Genomic DNA, 20,744 nt, shown 5'->3' on the forward strand with positions numbered 1-20,744 from the left:
GATCTAATGACACCTCCACTTGGGTGGTTTATGTCAAAAAATTTGGGTCGCATGCATTTAAGTTTATGCAAAGCAGCAGTGGCCACCAGAGGGCACTACAGCCCTTGATACTGGTAGCTGTTGGCTGTATCATATATTAACATCATATTTAACTACAGCATGAAAAGATCATACAAAAATTATAGTATTTTGAAAAAGAAATTGTATTGTATGTGGAAAACATTTATGAAAAAGTTATAGTATACTTTGTCAAAGTCATGAAAAAACCATTGTATAGAATCTCAAAATGAATCATTAAAATGTCATAGTATAGCATGTCATAAAAGTCGAGGTATAGTACGTTGAAATTGTCTTTTAAAAAGTCATAGTAGAGTATGTTGAAAAAGTCATAGTATAATGTGTTGAATAAATTAATAAAAAGGTTATAGTATCCTCCTAAGACCCAAGCTCTTTTTTGGTGTGTATTTTTAATTTCTCTTTGCAATTTGGGCTTATTGGGACCTGATAAGTATACAAACTAAGCATTATCATTTGACATGATGTAGTTTTTGAGAAAAATGATGTCCACATATGTGTACACTCGTACCAAATTCCCATAAAACACAAAAGTCATCACTGTGAAATAAAGTGTTCTACTCTCTATTTACCAAACTGAACACAGCAGTTTTTTCCTGAATGCTTTTGCATTCATTCAAAACACATATGAACATGTTTTTGAACATGTTTTGAACAAACAGTGCGAAGACAAAACTAGAAAAAATATTTTGCACCTTTCAGCACAGTCACATTGACACTACGGCTCGTTTGAAGTGCTGCAAACAGTTGAAGGAAGACATCTTATTTCTGTGACAAGGTATAAATATATAGTATACATGTCACTGTTCCATCTAAAACTGTCCATTTCCATTTCTGAACATGGCTATGGAAAAACAAAATTTGCAAGAAATATTTTATATTTCCAAAACCATTTTTATCAACAATAACCATACAGTCCAAAACTATTACTATTTCAAACTAGGAATGCCCTTTCTTCTGTATGAACCTGTTCACACCTATGTGTGAAAGGCGGTGTAACAGTTGCGATCCCTTTGCAAGCACAGAAACACCTTGCATGTCCCACACTGCACTCGTGATTTCCCGGAGCAGCCTGCCGCTCTGCAGCGGGCTGCATTCTTCAGGTTGACCACCTCTGGAAGATGTGCATTAGCCCTTCTGCGGATTGAGATATGGGACACTTCCTTCACTTGACCTTTTTTCCCTTGTTCTGAAAGGTCTGCATCGTCTTCTGGTACACCATTGTCACGCTGGGCCAAGAAGGCCTTAGCCACTTCCATGCGGAACTCAAGGAACTGAATGATTGCCTTCTTTGGTGTACCACATACAGCAAGATCTTTGCGGTACAGTAGCCAGCTGTTGGCCAATGCCAGATCCATGAAGTGCATTAGCATCCGCAGTGTCCACTTTTTAGTGCGGATGTTCATGCGATAATAACTCATCATTCTGTCGACCAAGTCGACCCCACCCATCTTGGAGTTGTATTCACGGATAATACTTGGTCGTGAGATAGTCACATATCGTTTCAGTTTCTTGTCCCATCGCTTGCAGGTATCTTCCGGTTGAATAGCATGAACAACCGACATCATCAGTACTGGTTTATTGTCATACCACTTCACTACGCCAATGTTTCCATCTCCAGTGGTAACTTCTGCTGAGGTGCCTCTTCCAGCCTTTTTCATTGCTTTGTCAGTTGGTAGCTTCTGCACTGGTGCAGCAACCCGATTCTTCATAACTGTACCAGTCACGTACACCTGCTTCTTCATCATTCGTTCCACACCAGCAATGGTTGTGAAGAACCGATCACAATACAACTTTGTACCAGGATGCAGAGTTTGACACAGACGATCGATTACCAAGCTTCCAAGACCCAGATCTTCTGGTTCTTCAACCTGCTCACGCAGTGCATCTGCACCTTGATATATGTCAAAGTCCAGCACAATGCCATCTGCTGTAGCGCAAACAAAGTTTTTCATACCAACTGGGTTTGGCTTCATTGGCAGATACTGGCGACACGGACAGGCTCCTGTAAATGGAATCATCTGCTCATCGATAGATACGCATTCTGGCCGAGCCTGAGACCTGCAGCCTTTTAGAATGCGATCAAGAAAAGGTCTCACCTTCCAGAATTTGTCACACTTCTTCAGGTCTTCTGGAACATCATCATCAATGAGCACTTTGAGGGATCGCTTCAGTCTGAAAAATCTGTCGCGTGTGAATCTTTCGGTGATGGCAGGGAAATGCAAGGCTTTGGACCAGTACATCCTTATTTGCGGGTATGGGACACATGACATCAAAATACAGGCACCAAAAAAATGATACACCTCGTCAATAGTTGTTTTGAGTAGGTTCCCACTTCTAGCCAGTGATGTAGCATTAGAGCAATCTGCAATCATTTTGATCAAATTTTGATCAATATACTGTTCCACATAGTTCAGTGGGGTCCAGCCTTCTCTGTCATGCTCGGTTTCCTCCTCATGCTCAAACTGAACTAGGTTTGGTGTCAACGGAGTAGCAGTCCAGCGCATTCCACGTCCATTCTTGGGCTGTCCTTGACGTCTTGGTCCTGGTGTTGGCTCTTCGGGGCCATCATTTGAGCCATCAGCCTCAACCTGCTGAGTCTGACGCCGACGTCTGCGAGTCGCTGAACACTCTGCTTCTTCATTGTCACCACAGTGACGTTTACGTCCCCTGCTGGGCTCACTGGGCTGTGGAATGGGGTCCTCATCCCCACTATCGTCCTCCTCACTGCTGTTCAGCTCCTTTGGTGGAGGTTGATAATCAGCATCCTCCACAGGATCATCGATGTCAGACAAATCTTCCACCTCTGAGTCGTCTCCAACAATTGTCCCCAGTATCCGCTCTGCTCTTGACAGAGGAATATGCTCTGGAAATCCAATCATGAGAAAAATCATTATAATGAATGGATATTTATTCTTCAGATGCTGCTGTTTGGATTTCAACTGTCGTAGAGCCATTGTGCAACACATTTTGTTCAGATATGCACTGGTATATATTTTTGAATCGCAATAAAAGTCTATCTAGCTAGCTAGCTAGCTAGATAGCTATCTGTCTATCTAATCATATACAAATCCATGTAGATTTATTCATAAATCATGCTATATCTGTCAGTACTGTTGTAAACTATTAATTTCTACCAAAATCTTCCCAAACTACGTTTTTACACTCACATTTTGTTGTTAGCATTTTAGCTAACATTTTAGCATTTTCAACAACACTAAATTCCTCTGTCCCCGTATGTGGACATCATGTTTAGCGGCATAGTAGATCATTACTGTCACTAACTTTTGACAAATTTACATGCCATGGCAAACATACAACACTTGTATACATATCTGAACAAGAATCAGCCACGAAATGTGTTTGGTATTTTTACCTGGTCGACAGTTGGGTCGGGAGTGGCCATCTGAAATTTCCGGGGTGTTCCTTGACATCTTGAATTTGACCTGTAATGTGTTTTACTCTTCTGACACCACTAGATGGCAGAGTGATTAGCCTCGTATGTGTATATCAGGCCCCCCTTAAGCAGAATTAAGTAGTATGGTATAGACAACCTAAAATATGATGTCCACGCATGTGGACGGCAGGTGCTAAGAGGGTATAGTACGTTAAAAGGTATCATACAAATTAATCATGATAAAGTCAGTCTTAAAATATTAAAATATAATTGTAGTATAGATTGTCATTAAAGTCACAGTAGAGTAAGTCATAGAAAAGTCCTAGTGTAGTATGTCTAAAGAAATCATTGGCTAATATATGTGAAATTATTATTTTTCTTTGGTCCATACTTTTCAATGTGCGTTAATAAAAGTGTACAACAAGTAAAGAAGAGTTAACGTCACAGCGCTGACATTACAGCTAGTAATATGAGCTGTGAGAAGAGATGTGGGGATAAATATACTTTAATATAGTGCAGTGGGGCCAAAGTCTTTTTCTTCATTGCTTGTAAAGTTAGCGCTCGAGGGGGTTGGACTTGCTTGTCCGGAAAATCTTGTCCGGATGTTTTGTGTTGTTACCTGCCAACTTGACATCGGTGTGCTCGTCTTTAACGATGAGTATCGGCTCCCGACTCCCACCGGACACTAGTGGATCCTCCTCGGACGCAGGTATGTGAAATCCACCTGGTTAAAGCAGAAAACGACATTTTTTGTTTTTGTTTTACTTGACTGTTATGTTGATACTGTAGAGACGAACTGAAACTATTTTTAAGATATGAAAGTTGATGGACGGCTATGAACGTGTAACACTCAAGTTTCTTGTGATTTTGCTGCTATGACGTCCAGTAGCGTATCTGACATGTGATTTCGAAACGACTTTTTAATAATTATAAACTAAACAAAAAAACCTCGTTTCTAAATACGATTTAAGTCCCACTAAATGTTTGGCATGGTCTGCTTTGTCTATTTGTTTAGTTGCCAAGTGTCATATTTCTTCAGAAACTAAAAAGGCTAATAAACAAATGTGGATTTAGTGGTATTATCACAGGGGTTGAGCATGTAGTCTTTACCCTATAACTTTATAATTATCAGGGGAAAGTAGGCCTATCGGAAAAACAATGACCTCAACCCTGTCCCGGAGGAGGATCCTTTCTGTTAACATGTTGTCAAACTAGTTTATCCACTTTAAATCCGCCCACGATCATTCATTCAAGGCCAGCGATGCCTAAAGCTTCTACCCTCTACAGTCCTGTGTGTTGGTACGTCATCAGTCTGTTTGTGTCATATCATTTTTAAAATAGTTCTCCAGAGACTGCAATGTTTTGAAAGTCAATTTTAGCCTCGGTGTTCACCGTCGCTCTTTTATTTCATCAGTGTGGAGCAGCAGCCAGGATGATCCCAGTGGGGCAATTCAGAAACTTCGGCGCGGAGCAGGACTCAAAGTATCGGGTCCTGAAACCGTGGTGGGATGTTTTCTCAGAGTACCTGTGCGTTGCTATGCTGATGATTGGCGTCTTTGGGTGCACCTTGCAGGTGAGGCACCTACAAACCAGATACTTTGTGATCATATGCTCATTAATCCTTACAATGATTACATCGATTTAGAAACCTAATCTAAGATTCTGCACGATAAGGGTAAAAGGTTTGCATTATTTGTATCTACTTATCACTAGGGTTGGGTACCGAAACCCGGTGCCAATATGGCACCGGTACCTATACGACCGTTGTTACGTGCCTACTGGTTTTTGAACCTACTGGTTTCCCTTCCGTGCGTGTGTTGTGTTCGCTTAAAAGCAGCAGCTGTTTTCTGCCTCTGTCGCCTGATTCGTCACACATTCACAAACATATTGCTGGAGATCTATATACCACATCTTATATCAATTGCGGGGATTACGATTGTATAAGTGAGCACTACATCACAGCCACGTATGAAGAAATACATTGAAGAAAATATATTTATGGAAAGATCGCAACAACCTGGTTTCGAACCCTGTCCAGCAAAATAATAAAACTCCCGGCGGCGGTGGCACTACACACTCTGCCAACTCCACTTGTTTACTTCAAAGGTATTCATTTACTTATTCATTAAGTCACACCTTGTCAATACCCAGGAAACGTTTTGGTTTAAGGTGAACTGAAACAACTGGTTACCTGGGGGCGTATCTTCGAACACTTCTGTCGCTAAAAGCAACTTAACGAATTGAGTTCGAGGCGTTTACTTAGATTCAAGCAATAGTTTTATTTATCACAGAGATATTAGCCGAGCAGTTAAACGTGCACGGTCCTAACAGTTCCTCTCCGATTGAGAGCAACGTGAAAAGGCGCTTCGACACGGCAGCGCGGTAAGTTTTGTTGGTTCTCCTTAAAGGAGCCATTGGTCAAAGTCAAGGTGCAGGCGGGATCGATTTTAGCAGAGCGACGGCCTGGTTGGAGCACTGAGCATATCCGCTCGCACCGGCTCTCATCCAGGATCCTCCTTCGATGCGTCATCAGTGTGTGTGTATGTTGTGAAAGCCTAGCCTAACAGGCTCCAAAGTGTGTAATCTACGTTTTGCTATCCCAAGCTGTGGTATGTACTGTTCTCAGCTGGCAGTTTACTCCAAGATTTGATATCAGTGTATAGTTGCCCAAGCAGAGTTACAGTTTTCTCATTCCTTTGTACAGGCGAGTGCTAGAGCGCCCCGCTTGGAGTTTTAAACCTTCATAACCTGTAACTCGCAACTCCGCTAATTAGCACATAAAGCTCTGATTAAATTTATTTACCTAACACTTCCAAACCTTTTTATCAACGCTTTTTCGCGAGGCTTTGCCCAGACACCACCCACGCATTTTGACAAAAACAAATGTACTTTTGTGACGATTATACAGTGACGATTGTATTGTGAAAATACTCATTAGCGAACACTAAGCCACAGGAGGAATGAAATATCAGTAATGTTCTATCCACAAAACAATGAAGAAATGGACGTAGTGATTGACAGGGTCATTCTACATATTGTATGTGTCTTGTAACTTATAGTGAAATACAGTGGCTCCCATTCCGACGGGGTTTCATTGTTATAATATACTGTGGATACCGACATGTATCGCTTAACTAACCCCGTCGGAATGGGAGCCACTGTATTTCACTATAACGTCACTGTATAATCACTGTATAGTCAAAATGCGTGGGTGGTGTCTGGGCAAAGCCTCGCGAAAAAGCGTTGATAAAAAGGTTTGGAAGTGTTCGAAGATACGCCCCCAGGTAACCAGTTGTTTCAGTTCACCTTAAACCAAAACGTTTCCTGGGTATTGACAAGGTGTGACTTAATGAATAAATAAATGAATACCTTTGAAATAATCAAGTGGAGGAGGTACTGCGGTCAAGTGGTCCGTCATCTGCGGAACTTCGGTCACGTCAGCCGGCGTTTGAAATGTAATGCTCGTCTATTCGTGGTGTTACGGTACGGGTGCTTGGATAGCCCAAAAAGCCCGGAAATAGATCAATATTTCATCAATAATTTGTCTAATTTGATATAACAAGTCAAAAACAACGTCATTTTGTACATTAAGTGAAATACAACAATAAAATGATCTGAAATACACTGCTGTATAATCTTTAATTGAAAAAGGGTTCGAAAATTATAATATTACCTAATAATAATCTTTGATCTGTAAAAAAAAAAAATTCCTTCATTGGATAGCTAAAGTTCTGTTCATGATGACCCCATATATCTCCATGTCAAATGTAATGTAATCTTACTGGATAGTTTTTGAGAGAAGTGCATGTAAAGTTAGCTCAAATGACATTCAGATATTCAACATTTCCCCATATTTGCCATTTTATTAAAAATAATCCTTAATAGGTTATGTCAATGTTTCACTGTATTCTTGTTTATGAAGACCATCACTATGCCCATGTATATTTTCAAGAGATATTACTGTACAGTTTTTGAGAAAAGTACATGTAAAGTTAGTTCAAATGACATTTTGATATTCATAATTTCCCCATATTTGACATTTTATTAAAACTAATCCTTAATAGGTTATGTCAATATTTCACTGGATTCTTGTTTATGAAGACTCTCACTGTACCCATGTATATTTTCAAGAGATATTACTGTACAGTTTTTGAGAAAAGTACATGTAAAGTTAGCTGAAATGACATTTTGATATTCATAATTTCCCCATATTTGACATTTTATTAAAACTAATCCTTAAGAGGTTATGTAAATGTTTCACTGGATTCTTGTTTATGAAGACCATCACTATGCCCATGTATATTTTCAAGAGATATTACTGTATAGTTTTTGAGAAAAGTACATGTAAAGTTAGCTGAAATGACATTTTGATATTCATAATTTCCCCATATTTGACATTTTATTAAAACTAATCCTTAAGAGGTTATGTAAATGTTTCACTGGATTCTTGTTTATGAAGACCATCACTATGCCCATGTATATTTTCAAGAGATATTACTGTACAGTTTTTGAGAAAAGTACATGTAAAGTTAGCTCAAATGACATTTTGATAATAATAATTTCCCTATATTTGACATTTTATTAAAACTAATCCTTAATAGGTTATGTCAATATTTCACTGGATTCTTGTTTATGACGACCCTGGCTATGCCCATGTATATTTTCAAGAGATATTACTGTACAGTTTTTGAGAAAAGTACATGTAAAGTTAGCTCAAATGACATTCATTTCCCCATATTTGAACTGTTAAATAAACAATTCCTAAAAAGGTTGTAGTAAATTTTAAATGAATTCTTGCTCATGATCACTCCGACTATGTCCTTTAAAATGTAATGTAATTTTATTGCATGTCTAATGTTTCAATTGTCTATATTGAAAATCTAGACATTGACATTAGTAAGCCTTGTTCTTTTGTGTCATTTTGGACATATGTAGCTCTACCTCCCTGTACCTACTTCCTTAGTGAGATGGTGATCAAAGGCATTGTTCTAAAACTAATGTATATGAACACATGCATATTATTTACTTTCTGATTGTCAAGTTTCAAAGAAAAACTTTTAAAGATAAAATGCAAAACATATTTCACCACCCTCTCCACACAGACAGATACAGGTATATACAAAGAGACAAAAAACATAACATGTATTTGCACAAACAGCATCTCCATTCACTGCTCTTCATTTTTAACAGCATCGATTTGTGCATCTGAAGGCAGTCGGCATGGAACCACCTATGGCATCTGTCACACTGAATCTGAAAAAGAAAAAATTGAAACAACTGACAATCAACAATAAGACAGATCCTATTTAATCTGAATTTGCCAGCTGCCATGGTGCAAATGCAAGGAAAAGAGCAAGGCAGAGTATATGGACATATCAGAGTGGCTTGGTGCAGATGATGACATCTCAAATGTTCTTTGAGACTGTGATAACAATGAAGCCTCTTTGTCCAATGTATTTAGTTCATTTGAAATTACACAGATATTCCTGGAATCTCAAAAGAAGGTACACCATCTTGTTTGCATAGCCAAGATTAAAACAAGAGGTGCCCTAGTGGCAGAGGAGTAAACCGCAACATCACTGATATGACTCTGAATGGCGACCTTTCTTACACAACATTCCCATTCTCTCTCTACCCTCATTTCCTGTCAGCCCTATACTGTCCATTCTCAATTAAATCTACAAAATACCAAAAGAAAAACTGCCCAATGCACAAATACAATTAATTACAACAACACCTTACCCATTCAGTGATAGCAGGTCCTGGAGTGGGCGGCTTTGTGGCAGAACACATGGCACAGTTGTTTTCGATGTTGAAAACTAATTTAGAAATAAAGCAACATCTTTGATCGTTAGTCGTACAATATCACAATATAAATAAATATGCAGAAAACCTAGAATGAACACAACAACTTTAAATAAAAGGGGCAGTAGCATTGATAAGTGGTTAGGTGTTATAGTCACTGTATTTTCCATGTTAATAATAAAATGAGTTTTTGCAAAGTGAAAAAAAAAAATAAAAAAAATAAAATATATATATATATATATAAATGAAAAAAACCTGTCACATACCTGATGCTTCCAGTATTTCAAGTGCCATGTTTCTCCGTTCCTGCGCCATCTCTTTTTTTGTAGTCCCAAAGGCCATGTTGGGTGTTCCAGGGAAGGCCTCCATCACTGCTTTTACTGTACAGTAATATCTCTTGAAAATATACTTGGGCATAGCCAGGGTCTTCATAAACAAGAATCCAGTGAAATATTGACATAACCTATTAAGGATTAGTTTTAATAAAATGTCAAATATAGGGAAATTATTATTATCAAAATGTCATTTGAGCTAACTTTACATGCACTTTTCTCAAAAACTGTACAGTAATATCTCTTGAAAATATACATGGGCATAGCCAGGGTCGTCATAAACAAGAATCCAGTGAAATATTGACATAACCTATTAAGGATTAGTTTTAATAAAATGTAAAATATGGGGAAATTATGAATATCAAAATGTCATTTGAGCTAACTTTACATGTACTTTTCTCAAAAACTGTACAGTAATATCTCTTGAAAATATACATGGGCATAGCCAGGGTCGTCATAAACAAGAATCCAGTGAAATATTGACATAACCTATTAAGGATTAGTTTTAATAAAATGTCAAATATGGGGAAATTATGAATATCAAAATGTCATTTGAGCTAACTTTACATATACTTTTCTCAAAAACTGTACAGTAATATCTCTTGAAAATATACATGGGTACAGTGAGAGTCTTCATAAACAAGAATCTTGACAAATTATTGATGAATTTTGATCTATTTCTGGGCTTTTTGGGCTATCCAAGCACCCGTACCGTAACACCACGAATAGACGAGCATTTCATTTCAAACGCCGGCTGACGTGACCAAAGTTCCGCAGATGACGGACCACTTGACCGCAGTGAGGTGGCGGAGTGTGTAGCGCGACCGCCATCGGGAGTTTTATTATTTTGCTGGACAGGGTTCGAAACCAGGTTGTTGCGATCTTTCCATAAATATATTTTCTTCAATGTATTTCTTCATACGTGGCTGTGATGTAGTGCTCACTTATACAATCGTAATCCCCGCAATTGATATAAGATGTGGTATATAGATCTCCAGCAATATGTTTGTGAATGTGTGACGAATCAGGCGACAGAGGCAGAAAACAGCTGCTGCTTTTAAGCGAACACAACACACGCACGGAAGGGAAACCAGTAGGTTCAAAAACCAGTAGGCACGTAACACCTGAACCGATACTTTGAATACTTTTTTTACACTACTCTGATGACTTCGTCCTGGCAGCGGGTAACGATAGCTACCGTTTGTATAGCTACAGTAGCTAGCTAGCCATCAACCTTTTAACAGAGAAAATGCCGAAAGGTAAACAGTCAAAAGTGTGGCTGTTTTTATTTTGAAAGTCCGTTGCTCACTGGCAGCGGTGGCGGAATGGAGACTACTGGACATCGCTGCGGTAAAGTCAGCAGACACTCAGGTCTCCGTTGTCAACTCAGCACACACTTACATTTTAGTGACCTATACGCTGAAATTCACGGTAAACGCATTCAAACGGCACAGATCGGGAGCGAGCGAAGGACTTTGGAAGTTAGCAGAAAGATTTAACGTGAGACAACATCCGTTTCTTCAGAGGAACATCCGGTTTTCAGAATAAGATGCCAACAAAGTATGAATTAAATTCACATTAAGTATAAAACATGCTACCGGCATCTCGTGAGTTAAAGGGAAAATACACCTAAATTGTGCGTAAAGTGTCTTTATTCTTTGATCGCTGGGTAACCATCATCACCTCTGAGTTACAGCATTATAGTGATGAACAGTAGAGCTGCATTCACATGCTCTGACTGAAGACAGAAGACACATTTAGATGAAACCTGCTGAAACATGTTATTCCTGTTGCACAGCAGTGGAACGCTTCACATGACGTCACACACTGAGCACAGATAGTGAAGAGATATAACTGCTACTGTGTAAAGGGAATACTGCTGTTAACAAGAACCTTATTTGTTTTAAGTGTTTGCAAACCAAATGTTATTGCCCTTTTGTTCATATAGCAGTACTTTTAAAATAAAAGTGCACAATACACTACCTTTGAATTAATTATTGAACTTTGCCATAACAATGCGATTAATCGCAAAAAATCCATGCGATTAATCGCGATTAAAAATTGTAATCGTTGCCCAGCACTAATATGTATAGTATACTTTAAACAGTTAAATATATTGTTCAATTTGAAGAAAAAAATGTGCCTTGGCAATAAAAAAAGTATCGGTTTAGGCACCGTTTAGGCACCGGTATCGTTTTAAAAGTATCGTTTTAGCACCGGTATCGGAAAAAACCCAAACGATACCCATCCCTACTTATCACAGGATGTTTTTGTTCCCACACACCCTCCTCTCTGTTTAATTCCTACATTATCTGACCTCCAAGTCATGCAAAAACACAGACAGTCAAACTGAATTAACATGTCTCTCCTGACCCACTTACTGCCGATTCAGACCACTAACCTGTTGCTTAATGTGTCTCTCACCACCTGATTATCATTTCTGTGTCACATTAGAAATAGCACAGAAGGAAAGCAAATGAAATAACTAAGTAAAGATATGTTCTGCTTCTTATTTCTTAGTTTCATTAGCACCCTGTCTCCCTGTAGACAGTGAGAAAGGTGTCTGTGCTGCTGTATTAAAGAACAAAAGTATGGAGACAGTTAATTGTCCTGCTTTATTCATTACTATGAACACATGTATTAGGATTTAAATCAATCTTACACCGTCCAGCTGCTCTGTATACTCACTACAGCACCAAATGTATATTTATCGACCACAAAAAACAGTCCCCAACAAATGCTCTAAACTTTTTTGGACAGAAAATACAGGCGGGTGACATTCTTTCAAAAGATATTCCCTCTTTTTTTTCTGACAACGGTTTATCGGTTTGTCACCTATTAGTATTTAGTAGTTTCAATATACATCAAAATGTTGAAATGTTGAAAAATTAAGTTTGTGTTTTCTTTTCTTTTTTTAAGATAGTGCATACTGGGAGATCTTGTTGTCCATTAGTTCACATGTACACAGGTGTTTTGGTAAACAGAGCATCTTCTATGCGTGTCCCTAACAACAGAGCTTTTGTAAAACTCTAACCAGCCCGAACATTTTCAGAAACTAAGTTTTCAGAGAAAGGGAAAACTGAGCTTGTAAAATCAAGACTATGCCCCGTTTTCTCCGTTGTGAGGCGTCATTCATGAGACGACATGTTGCGCAACGGCGGCAATGAATACATCCCAGAATGGTGCACATGGCTAAATAACCTTGCTAACAGGTCTTGACATGTCTACAGATACTGTAAATGTGCAGTTACTCTTCCACTATATTGAGGAACAGAGGCGAACAGAATGCTCAGTGCAGGTCACTGCTACATTATCTAACACTCCTTACTTTTTATATATACTTTTATCATGGCTAAGGGTTACATATAACACAGTTTATGTGGAGCAAATCATTTTTTCCATTTATTTTTTCATTCATCTGTCTTCCACAGCTCACCCAAGACAAGATTTCTTGCCTGCCCACCCCCTACACCAGCAAGACGCCTGAAGCAATCAACTGCAACTACATCCGGACCGACAGGGACAACGAGACGTCACAGCACACATCGGTCCCACCTGAAAAGCCCGTCATCGAGGAGGTGTTTGGTCGCAGGAACAACCTGGACGTCCCCCAGTATGTGTTTGTCAACCACTATTGCTACGAGAAGTTTGTCCACTGGTTTGCAAAGTTCTTCCCGTACCTCGTAGTGATCCACACTATGATCTTCATGGTAGCAAGCAGCTTCTGGTTCAAGTTCCCCGGGACGTCTTCTAAACTTGACCTGTTCGTTACCATCCTTGGGAAGTGCTTCGATTCTCCCTGGACCACAAGGGCCCTGAGTGAGGTTTCTGAGGAAAGAGGAGAGGAGAAGCTGGTTAGTTGGAGGAGGAACACCATGTCAAAAGATTCCACGGATCGACAAGCAGACGACGAGGAGAATACGGGACTGCTTCTTCGCTCCTCGTCTGTCAAGTCTAACCCAGAAAAGAAAAACCCGGAGCTTCAGTCGGCCCCCTCCGTCTTGGATAAGAAGGAGGGAGAGCAGGCCAAAGCTCTGTTTGAAAAGGTGAAGAAGTTCAGAACTCATGTAGAGGAAGCAGACATCTTGTATGTCATGTATGTGCTACAAACGGCACTGAAAGTCTTCAAGTTCCTTATAATCATTATCTACACGGCGGTGCTGGTACCGAACATCGAGATAATAGTGCGCTGTTATGTTCCTCCTGAGCTGACTGGTTTTGATATCTATTGCTGTAACCACAACAAAGCCCATCTCTTCTCCAAGCTTGCCTACTGCTATATCTGCTTCGTGGGAGTGTACGGACTTCTGTGCATCTACACCCTCTACTGGCAGTTTCATAGGCCTCTGAAGGAGTACTCCTTTGAGCACGTCCGACTGGAGACGGGCATCAACGACATACCGGATGTGAAGAACGACTTTGCGTTCCTCCTGCACCTTGTGGACCAATATGATGCTCTGTACTCTAAGAGATTTGCCGTCTTTCTTTCCGAGGTCAGCGAGAGCCATCTCCATCAGCTCAACCTCAACTTCGTGTGGACCGTCAAAAAGCTGCTTACCCGCCTCGCCAAGAACTCCAGCAACCGGTTGGAGCTCCACCTTTCCATGTTGCCGGGGCTCCCCGACACCGTCTTTGAGATTCCTGAAGTGGAATCGCTTAAACTGGAGCAAGTTAAAAATGTCATCATCCCAGCTAGTATAGCAAAGCTGGACTCTCTTCGGGAGTTATCGCTGGTCTTCTGCCCTGCAAAGCTCCAGCTTTCTGCCCTGACCCACCTCAAGGCACATTTAAAGGTCCTGTGTCTACATTTTGAAAGTTTAGAAGAGGTGCCTTTGTGGATGTACAGCCTGCATTGCTTGGAGGAGTTACATCTGAGTGGTCCTTTAGTCAGTGAGGTGTCCAAAAATGCCACCCTGGAATCTCTTCGTCAGCTTAGAGCTCTGAGAGTCCTCGATATCCACTCCCACCTTACTAAGATCCCACCCAGCGTAGTGGATGTTGCGTTGCAGCTGCAGCGGTTGTGCATCCATAACGAAGGCGTCAAGCTCCAAGCTTTTAGCTGCCTGAAGAAGTTAACCAACATAGTCTCGCTGGAGCTGGTGGACTGCGACCTGGAGCGCATCCCAAGTGCCGTCTTCAGCCTGAACAATCTGCAGGAGTTGGACCTGAAGGAAAACAAACTCACCACTGTGGAGGAGATCCTGAGCTTGCAGCACTGCCAGCGATTGGTGACACTAAAACTGTGGCACAACAAAATCACTTACATCCCTGATCACATCAGTAAGCTGCACACCCTGGAGACGATGGACGTTAGCTGGAACAAGTTACGAAAGCTTCCCTCTCGGCTGTTTTACTGCACCAAAATCAGGCACCTCGATGTCTCCCACAACCAGCTCACCTCTCTTCCTGCTGAGGTGGGCATCCTGCAGGGCCTCCAGTTCTTCTCCGCTGCTTTCAACTCCCTAGAGATGCTGCCAGAGGAGCTGTTCTCCTGTAAAAGGCTAAAGACGTTGGCTCTCGGAAACAACTGCCTGTTGGATCTCAGCTCCAGAGTGGCCAGCCTGGCCCAGCTGGTCCGGCTGGAGGTTAAAGGGAACCGTCTGGAGTCTCTACCTGTGGAGATAGGGAACTGTCCCCTGCTGAATCTCAGCGGACTGATAGTGGAGGACAACCTGCTGGATCTGCTGCCATCAGATGTACGAAGCAAGTTGACTAATCACTGAGTTTGCGGAGCTAAGGGCTGTTGCTGACCCATCTTCTCTCAGTGTATGGTGGTCTGAAAGCAGAGCATTAACAGAGTATTGATCCATGCCACTAGGTGGAATATCTCAAATAAAACATCATAAAAAGAGAAACCAGAACTATGATTGACCACAAAAGGACAACCAAACACTAGAAAGCATTGCTATAAAACCAGTCATCATGAAATGTGCATTCAAATATGTGTCAATGAGTGAAAAATCAACCTTAACAATGCCTTTTTTTTAATACTGTTGACAAGACAAGGGCTCAACACTTCACACAAATAAAATAGTGTATTTTCTGTTTACGAAATATGTTGTGGATTCTTCAGAGCACAAGTCATGGGATTTGTAACCGTGCCATATCCCGTTGGACAGGTTTACACAGCATGAGGAGGTGTTTCCCACAGTGCAGTGGGTCATGTTGCTCCCCTTTCAGACACTGAACAAGTGGAGGGAGAAAAAGCCTTTCAGTAGCAGAATAAAAGGTATTCATCTCTCTGTTTGCATATTCAGTCAAACAGAGAAGACTGGAATCATTCGTGGGATTATAAATCAGAAGTCAAGTCAGCGAGATATTAAGTGATACAATAATTAACAAAGAGAAATGTAATTAAACTGCTGTCTTTTAAAATCCCTTTTGGATGAGTGATTGAGTGTACATTCTTCATTCTTCTCTGTTTCATTATATTCATGATTTCTGATTGCACCTTTTGCACATCGCACTCTGGCCCAAATACCCTTACAGTGCCTTTTGAACACACTGACGCAAGATAATAAAATGACTTAAAGGCTGCTAAACTGGAGCTCATTGTAGCTGCTCGTGTGTAGTTTTAGGATGAAGGATACGTTAGGTGCTTTCAGTTGGAGTTCACTCTGCTCAGTCTATCTTAAACAAACAAGTGCACACTCTGTTTCTTCCTGTATTCTTTATTTGTTTCCCGCCCTTGTTCCCTCTGTGTACTTCTATACCTCAGCCCGGGCTTACACTTTTCCGCCTGAACTGCATTGTGGTCATGTCCTGGCTTGCATGGCTACAAAATGGGATCCTGTCAGTAATTTTACAGACATACCTCAGTAATACTGGTGAATACACTGACTCAGCTCCCAAGGTCATAAGAAAGAACTACGTTCATTTTGTCAATATTTTATCATTTAGTTAGATTTCAGCAGAGTACAGCACTGAAATGTGTCCCCCCCCCCCCCCCCAAAAAAAAAAAAAAAGCTGCTAATGTCATAATGCTTTGTCAATCATTTGCTTATGTATTTTCCTCTCTGAAGGCGGCAGCCAAGTGTGTCACCAGCATTAACCCAAACAGATGAGATAGTATCATTGTGACTAAGGCTTGGCTGGAAACAACTAACAACATGTTATGTCTCCAGGAGCGTTGCTTTATGTTGTCAGAGGTGATATCTTCAGTCAGACTTGAGTCTGAAATGGTGCCAGAGTCATACTTGTGGAGTGTGCCTTTACGTCTGGCTTTACTGATGCAGTATTTACATTTGAAAATCAGATTGGGAAGCTCCTTACTGCCCTGAGAACTTCTGTTTTAAGGTCTGAAATGTCCGGATGTTGTTTTTTCTGCAGGCTGTGATTCCCTGCAGCTTGATGAACTGAGTTGAAAGGTGGACAGTTTACGGTGACTCACCATCTCTAATTTCACCACAAGTTTCCAGTATGACAGTAAAGCGGTGTCAAAGTTCACAACTCATCAAACGCTTCATATTATTTTACCACTGAGTGACTATCTCGGATGATATGCTTGTTAAACTTAAACACCCATAAAGGAGAACTCTGCAGCTGAAAGGATTTGGATATTGTCTTGTATCTTTATACAACACAAACATACCACTGCAGACATTAAAATGTTATTGGTCACTGATTATTGCTCCTGTCAGCATGGGCCGTGAAGAGAAAAGGAAAAGAAAAACAGTCATGTGGGGAGCAAAGAAGAGGTCATTTCAGACTAAAAAGACTGACTTATCTAACTCAGACTGTTGAAGCCTCATATTATCCTCTGCTGAACGTCACAATGCATTCTTACACAGAAAGAGTTGTAGTTGTATTACACCAATAACTCTTTCACTGTATGTGCGTATTCTGAGTATTAAAGAAACAGTGTGTAGCATTTAGGGGGATCTTTTGGCAGAAATGGATCTTTTTTTTTTAAAGTATCTTTTATCTAGTGCTGTCATGTTTCTACAGTAGCCCAGAACGGACAAACCAAACACAGGTTCTAAATTTCTAGATTTCAAGATTTGGCGTCCATTTGGCTACCATAGCTCTCCACACGTTTAGCACACAGAAGTTTCAGTTGGTTGCAGTTTGCAACCCCACCGCTAAATGCCTCCAAATCCTACACACTGCACCTTTAAGACACAATATAAAACCCTTAACCCTGTAATTACTTTTACTACCATGACAGAGTGCGTGAGACGCAACTAATTCATCATTTTCATTATCTATTCATTCGCAGATTATCTTCTAGATTAACCGTCAGGTCTAGAAAACACAAAACAGCCCATGGTGATGTCTTCAAATGTCTTGTGTTCGACTAACGGTCTACCATCAGAAGAGAATCATTTTTGTGAGACTGTAAGACGAAGAAAAGCTGCAAATCTTTGACATTTTTACTTAAAAGATTACTTATTAATGCAGCTCTAAAAGGGAGGTTAAGGGGCTTCCTTTTGGATGAGGGGTCTAAGAATAAAAAAGAAACGACAACTGACACCCACTCCATCAACCGGGTGTGTTTAACAGTCAACTCCTTTGTGTTATTCATACCGTATCTCCCTCAGTGTCGTCGTCATCATGTATTCCCACACGTCTATGTGTATGAGTGGGGGAGTAGGCTGAGACTTTTTTTCTTTTGTACTTATTCTTGCTAACTCGTCACTGTTGCTGTAACCCTCCCAACCTGCAGAACAAACCACAACAGCGTTTGTACAGGGACTATCTGCACATCCAGCAACACACTCACAATAGTGCTCGGTGAAGTCAGGTAGCTCTACCTAGTGGCTGGAGGCAGGTCGGTCTGACACTATCATGTTTACAACTGTTTTATTTGTGTATATATAAGATTTATAGTCTTTATTACGGAAGGGAAAGTACATTAATTGGGCATTTAAACTTGAGCTGCTCCAGTAGAGTTGTTCAATGCCCAAAAGTCAAATACTGTGGCTGGCTGGACCGTGCAGCTCCTTGCTGGCGTCCATTACTATGTAAATCTGAAACAGGAAGGTGAAAAACAACATGAGTAATGTAGACTGCAGTGGTGGAAACAGCATTTGAACGTATAAGTAGCAACACTGTTAAAAAAAAATATTCCATTACGAGTAGAAGTCTTATGTTTCCCCAAAGTACAAAGGTATAATCTGCTGAATGTGCATAAAGTATCAAACAACGTACTCATAAGGCAGAAATATAGGACCATGGAGTCTTATATTATTATTATTATTAATGTATAGGGATATTTTCAATGATGAGCCAAATTGAACTTCATGTTTTCCAGGGTACTTAATAAAAGTATAACCATTGGTCATATCTCATAAGCTGATTACGTAGTTTGTGTGAATGATTTTTCACAGTGAACTTGTAACTTTAGTTGGCAAAAAAAAATGCATTGGAGTAAAGAGCGCAAGACTTCCTTCTGCAATTGAAGTAATAAATTGCACAATATTGAAATACTCAAGGAAAGTACAAGTACTTCAAAGTTGTACTTAAGGACAGTACTAGAGTATTCCACACAGCGGTCCAGCAGCTGAACTGCATCTCTCTCCTCGGGCTGGTGGAGTTGGCCCGTGGCACACAAGCAAACAAAATGCCCATTGTACTGTAGCAGCCCCCACAAACATCAGCTAACGGTGCCACCGTTACCTACCAGCCTCAACACAACAGGGCCCTCATTCATCTTGAGTTTTAATCCAGCTATCTGCATGACCTTTGAGGGTGTTCACTGCGCAGTGCATTCCAGTGGGCAGGTATTGTAAATGCCCTTGATGAATCACCTTGGGGGAAGTGCTCAACACTTGAGGAAACATGGAGTTAACACAATCACAGAGAGCACACTCTTGATCTACAGGTACATCAGATTATTAAAAATGTAAAAGGAGAATGTGTTTAAAGAAGGAACGTTTTCATAAATTGATTTTATACTTCAAGTGTTTGTTTGGATCTCAATGCTAACAGTATTTCTGATAGAATCTTAAAGTTGGTAAAGACTTAAAGTCAGTCAGGGGTTCCCAACCTTCTGGCCTTCCGACACCTGAAAAGGAAGCAATGCCTACTCGGGGCCCCCTTGTTGCAAACACGTCATTGAGTTGTGAGCAGCACCACCTGTGCTTATTTACATTTAAATGTTTATTATAGGACAGAAGAGGTGAAACTTTCCAGTATTTCCCAAGAAAAAATGCCAATTAAAAAGAAGTCACAAAACACATTTATGTCGCAGAATGTGGTTTTGTCATCTTTCATATCCCGTCAACCATGATCGTGCTGCGGCCCCAACGTGAGGTTGGAAAACACTGCCCGCCATAATGGTTTGAATGCTGCTTCAAAGCCTTCTCCACACCGCCAGGAATAAAATAAATGTGGGAAAAAATGTTTTTTACAAGACTACACGGTATAGAATGAAAACTGACTTCAAGACTTCAAGTTCAACACTTTATTTTGTGTTTGCTTCTTCAAATAGCAAAGTGAATAATCTCACTTTTGTTTTAAAATTATTTATATAAATAACATTTTAACAAATCACAATAAATGTTGCTATTTACAAAGTCAAAGTTATTTAAGCATATTTAGTTTTACCAGTTTAATTTTGTGGCGATAAAAATAAGATTTGCTTCATTTCTGTTGCTTTCCAGTCTCTATAAACGGATGTATATGAATGCAGAATCTGTTGGCAATGGGACAAGACTTCCGTTTGTAGTCTGAGTCGTATCGACCAATCACATTTAAGCGGGCTGTCGTTGCGGATACACCGTCTGCGTGGAGAGCAAAAGAGGCGGAAGGCTTTGGACGAGAGGCAATCTCGAAACCGTTCTTCTGATGTCAATTGTGCTTTTTATTTGCTTTTTCAAATGTATTACCTGCACCGAAACATGAAGCAGTCCGACTGTAGACATCGTCTCTTAACTTCATAGTCTCGTCGCAATTTGCTAATCGGACTCTGTAGCTTTGTTCCTACTCGAGCCTCTGCAGATGGAGTGCAAGCGGTTTTGCCCAACGCGCTGTTAGTTGCGTTATTCTCCAAAAGGACAGAGAGCGTACGAGCAAAATGTGAAGAAGCAAGAAGACAAAGAGTACAACCGTCAAAACGCCATAAACCAACCTCCACAAAGCCGAGGAAGAATTGTAATTAGCTGTAAACTCATATCGCACATTGGTGGACTACT

At 40.4% G+C, this 20,744-nt stretch overlaps 1 protein-coding gene across 1 annotated transcript; it reads left to right on the plus strand.

The window, feature by feature from the left end:
* Window positions 1-4,106: 4,106 nt before the first annotated feature.
* Window positions 4,107-16,033, plus strand: LOC306696546 (volume-regulated anion channel subunit LRRC8C-like). The gene is made up of 3 exons (XM_079160200.1): window positions 4,107-4,181; window positions 4,887-5,045; window positions 13,041-16,033. The coding sequence occupies exons 2-3, from the start codon at window positions 4,905-4,907 to the stop codon at window positions 15,330-15,332; spliced, it is 2,433 nt and encodes an 810-aa protein (XP_079016326.1). The 5' UTR covers window positions 4,107-4,181; window positions 4,887-4,904; the 3' UTR covers window positions 15,333-16,033.
* The last annotated feature ends 4,711 nt before the right edge of the window (window positions 16,034-20,744 follow it).

This window comes from Pholis gunnellus (assembly GCF_910591455.1).
Source record: "Pholis gunnellus genome assembly, chromosome: 5".
NCBI lineage: Eukaryota > Metazoa > Chordata > Actinopteri > Perciformes > Pholidae > Pholis > Pholis gunnellus.

Coding starts and splice junctions, on each gene's coding strand:
- LOC306696546 (XM_079160200.1), top strand. CDS start 4,905: ATGATCCCAGTGGGGCAATTCAGAAACTTCGGCGCGGAGCAGGACTCA. Junction 5,046..13,040: donor TCTTTGGGTGCACCTTGCAG/GTGAGGCACCTA, acceptor TGTCTTCCACAG/CTCACCCAAGACAAGATTTC.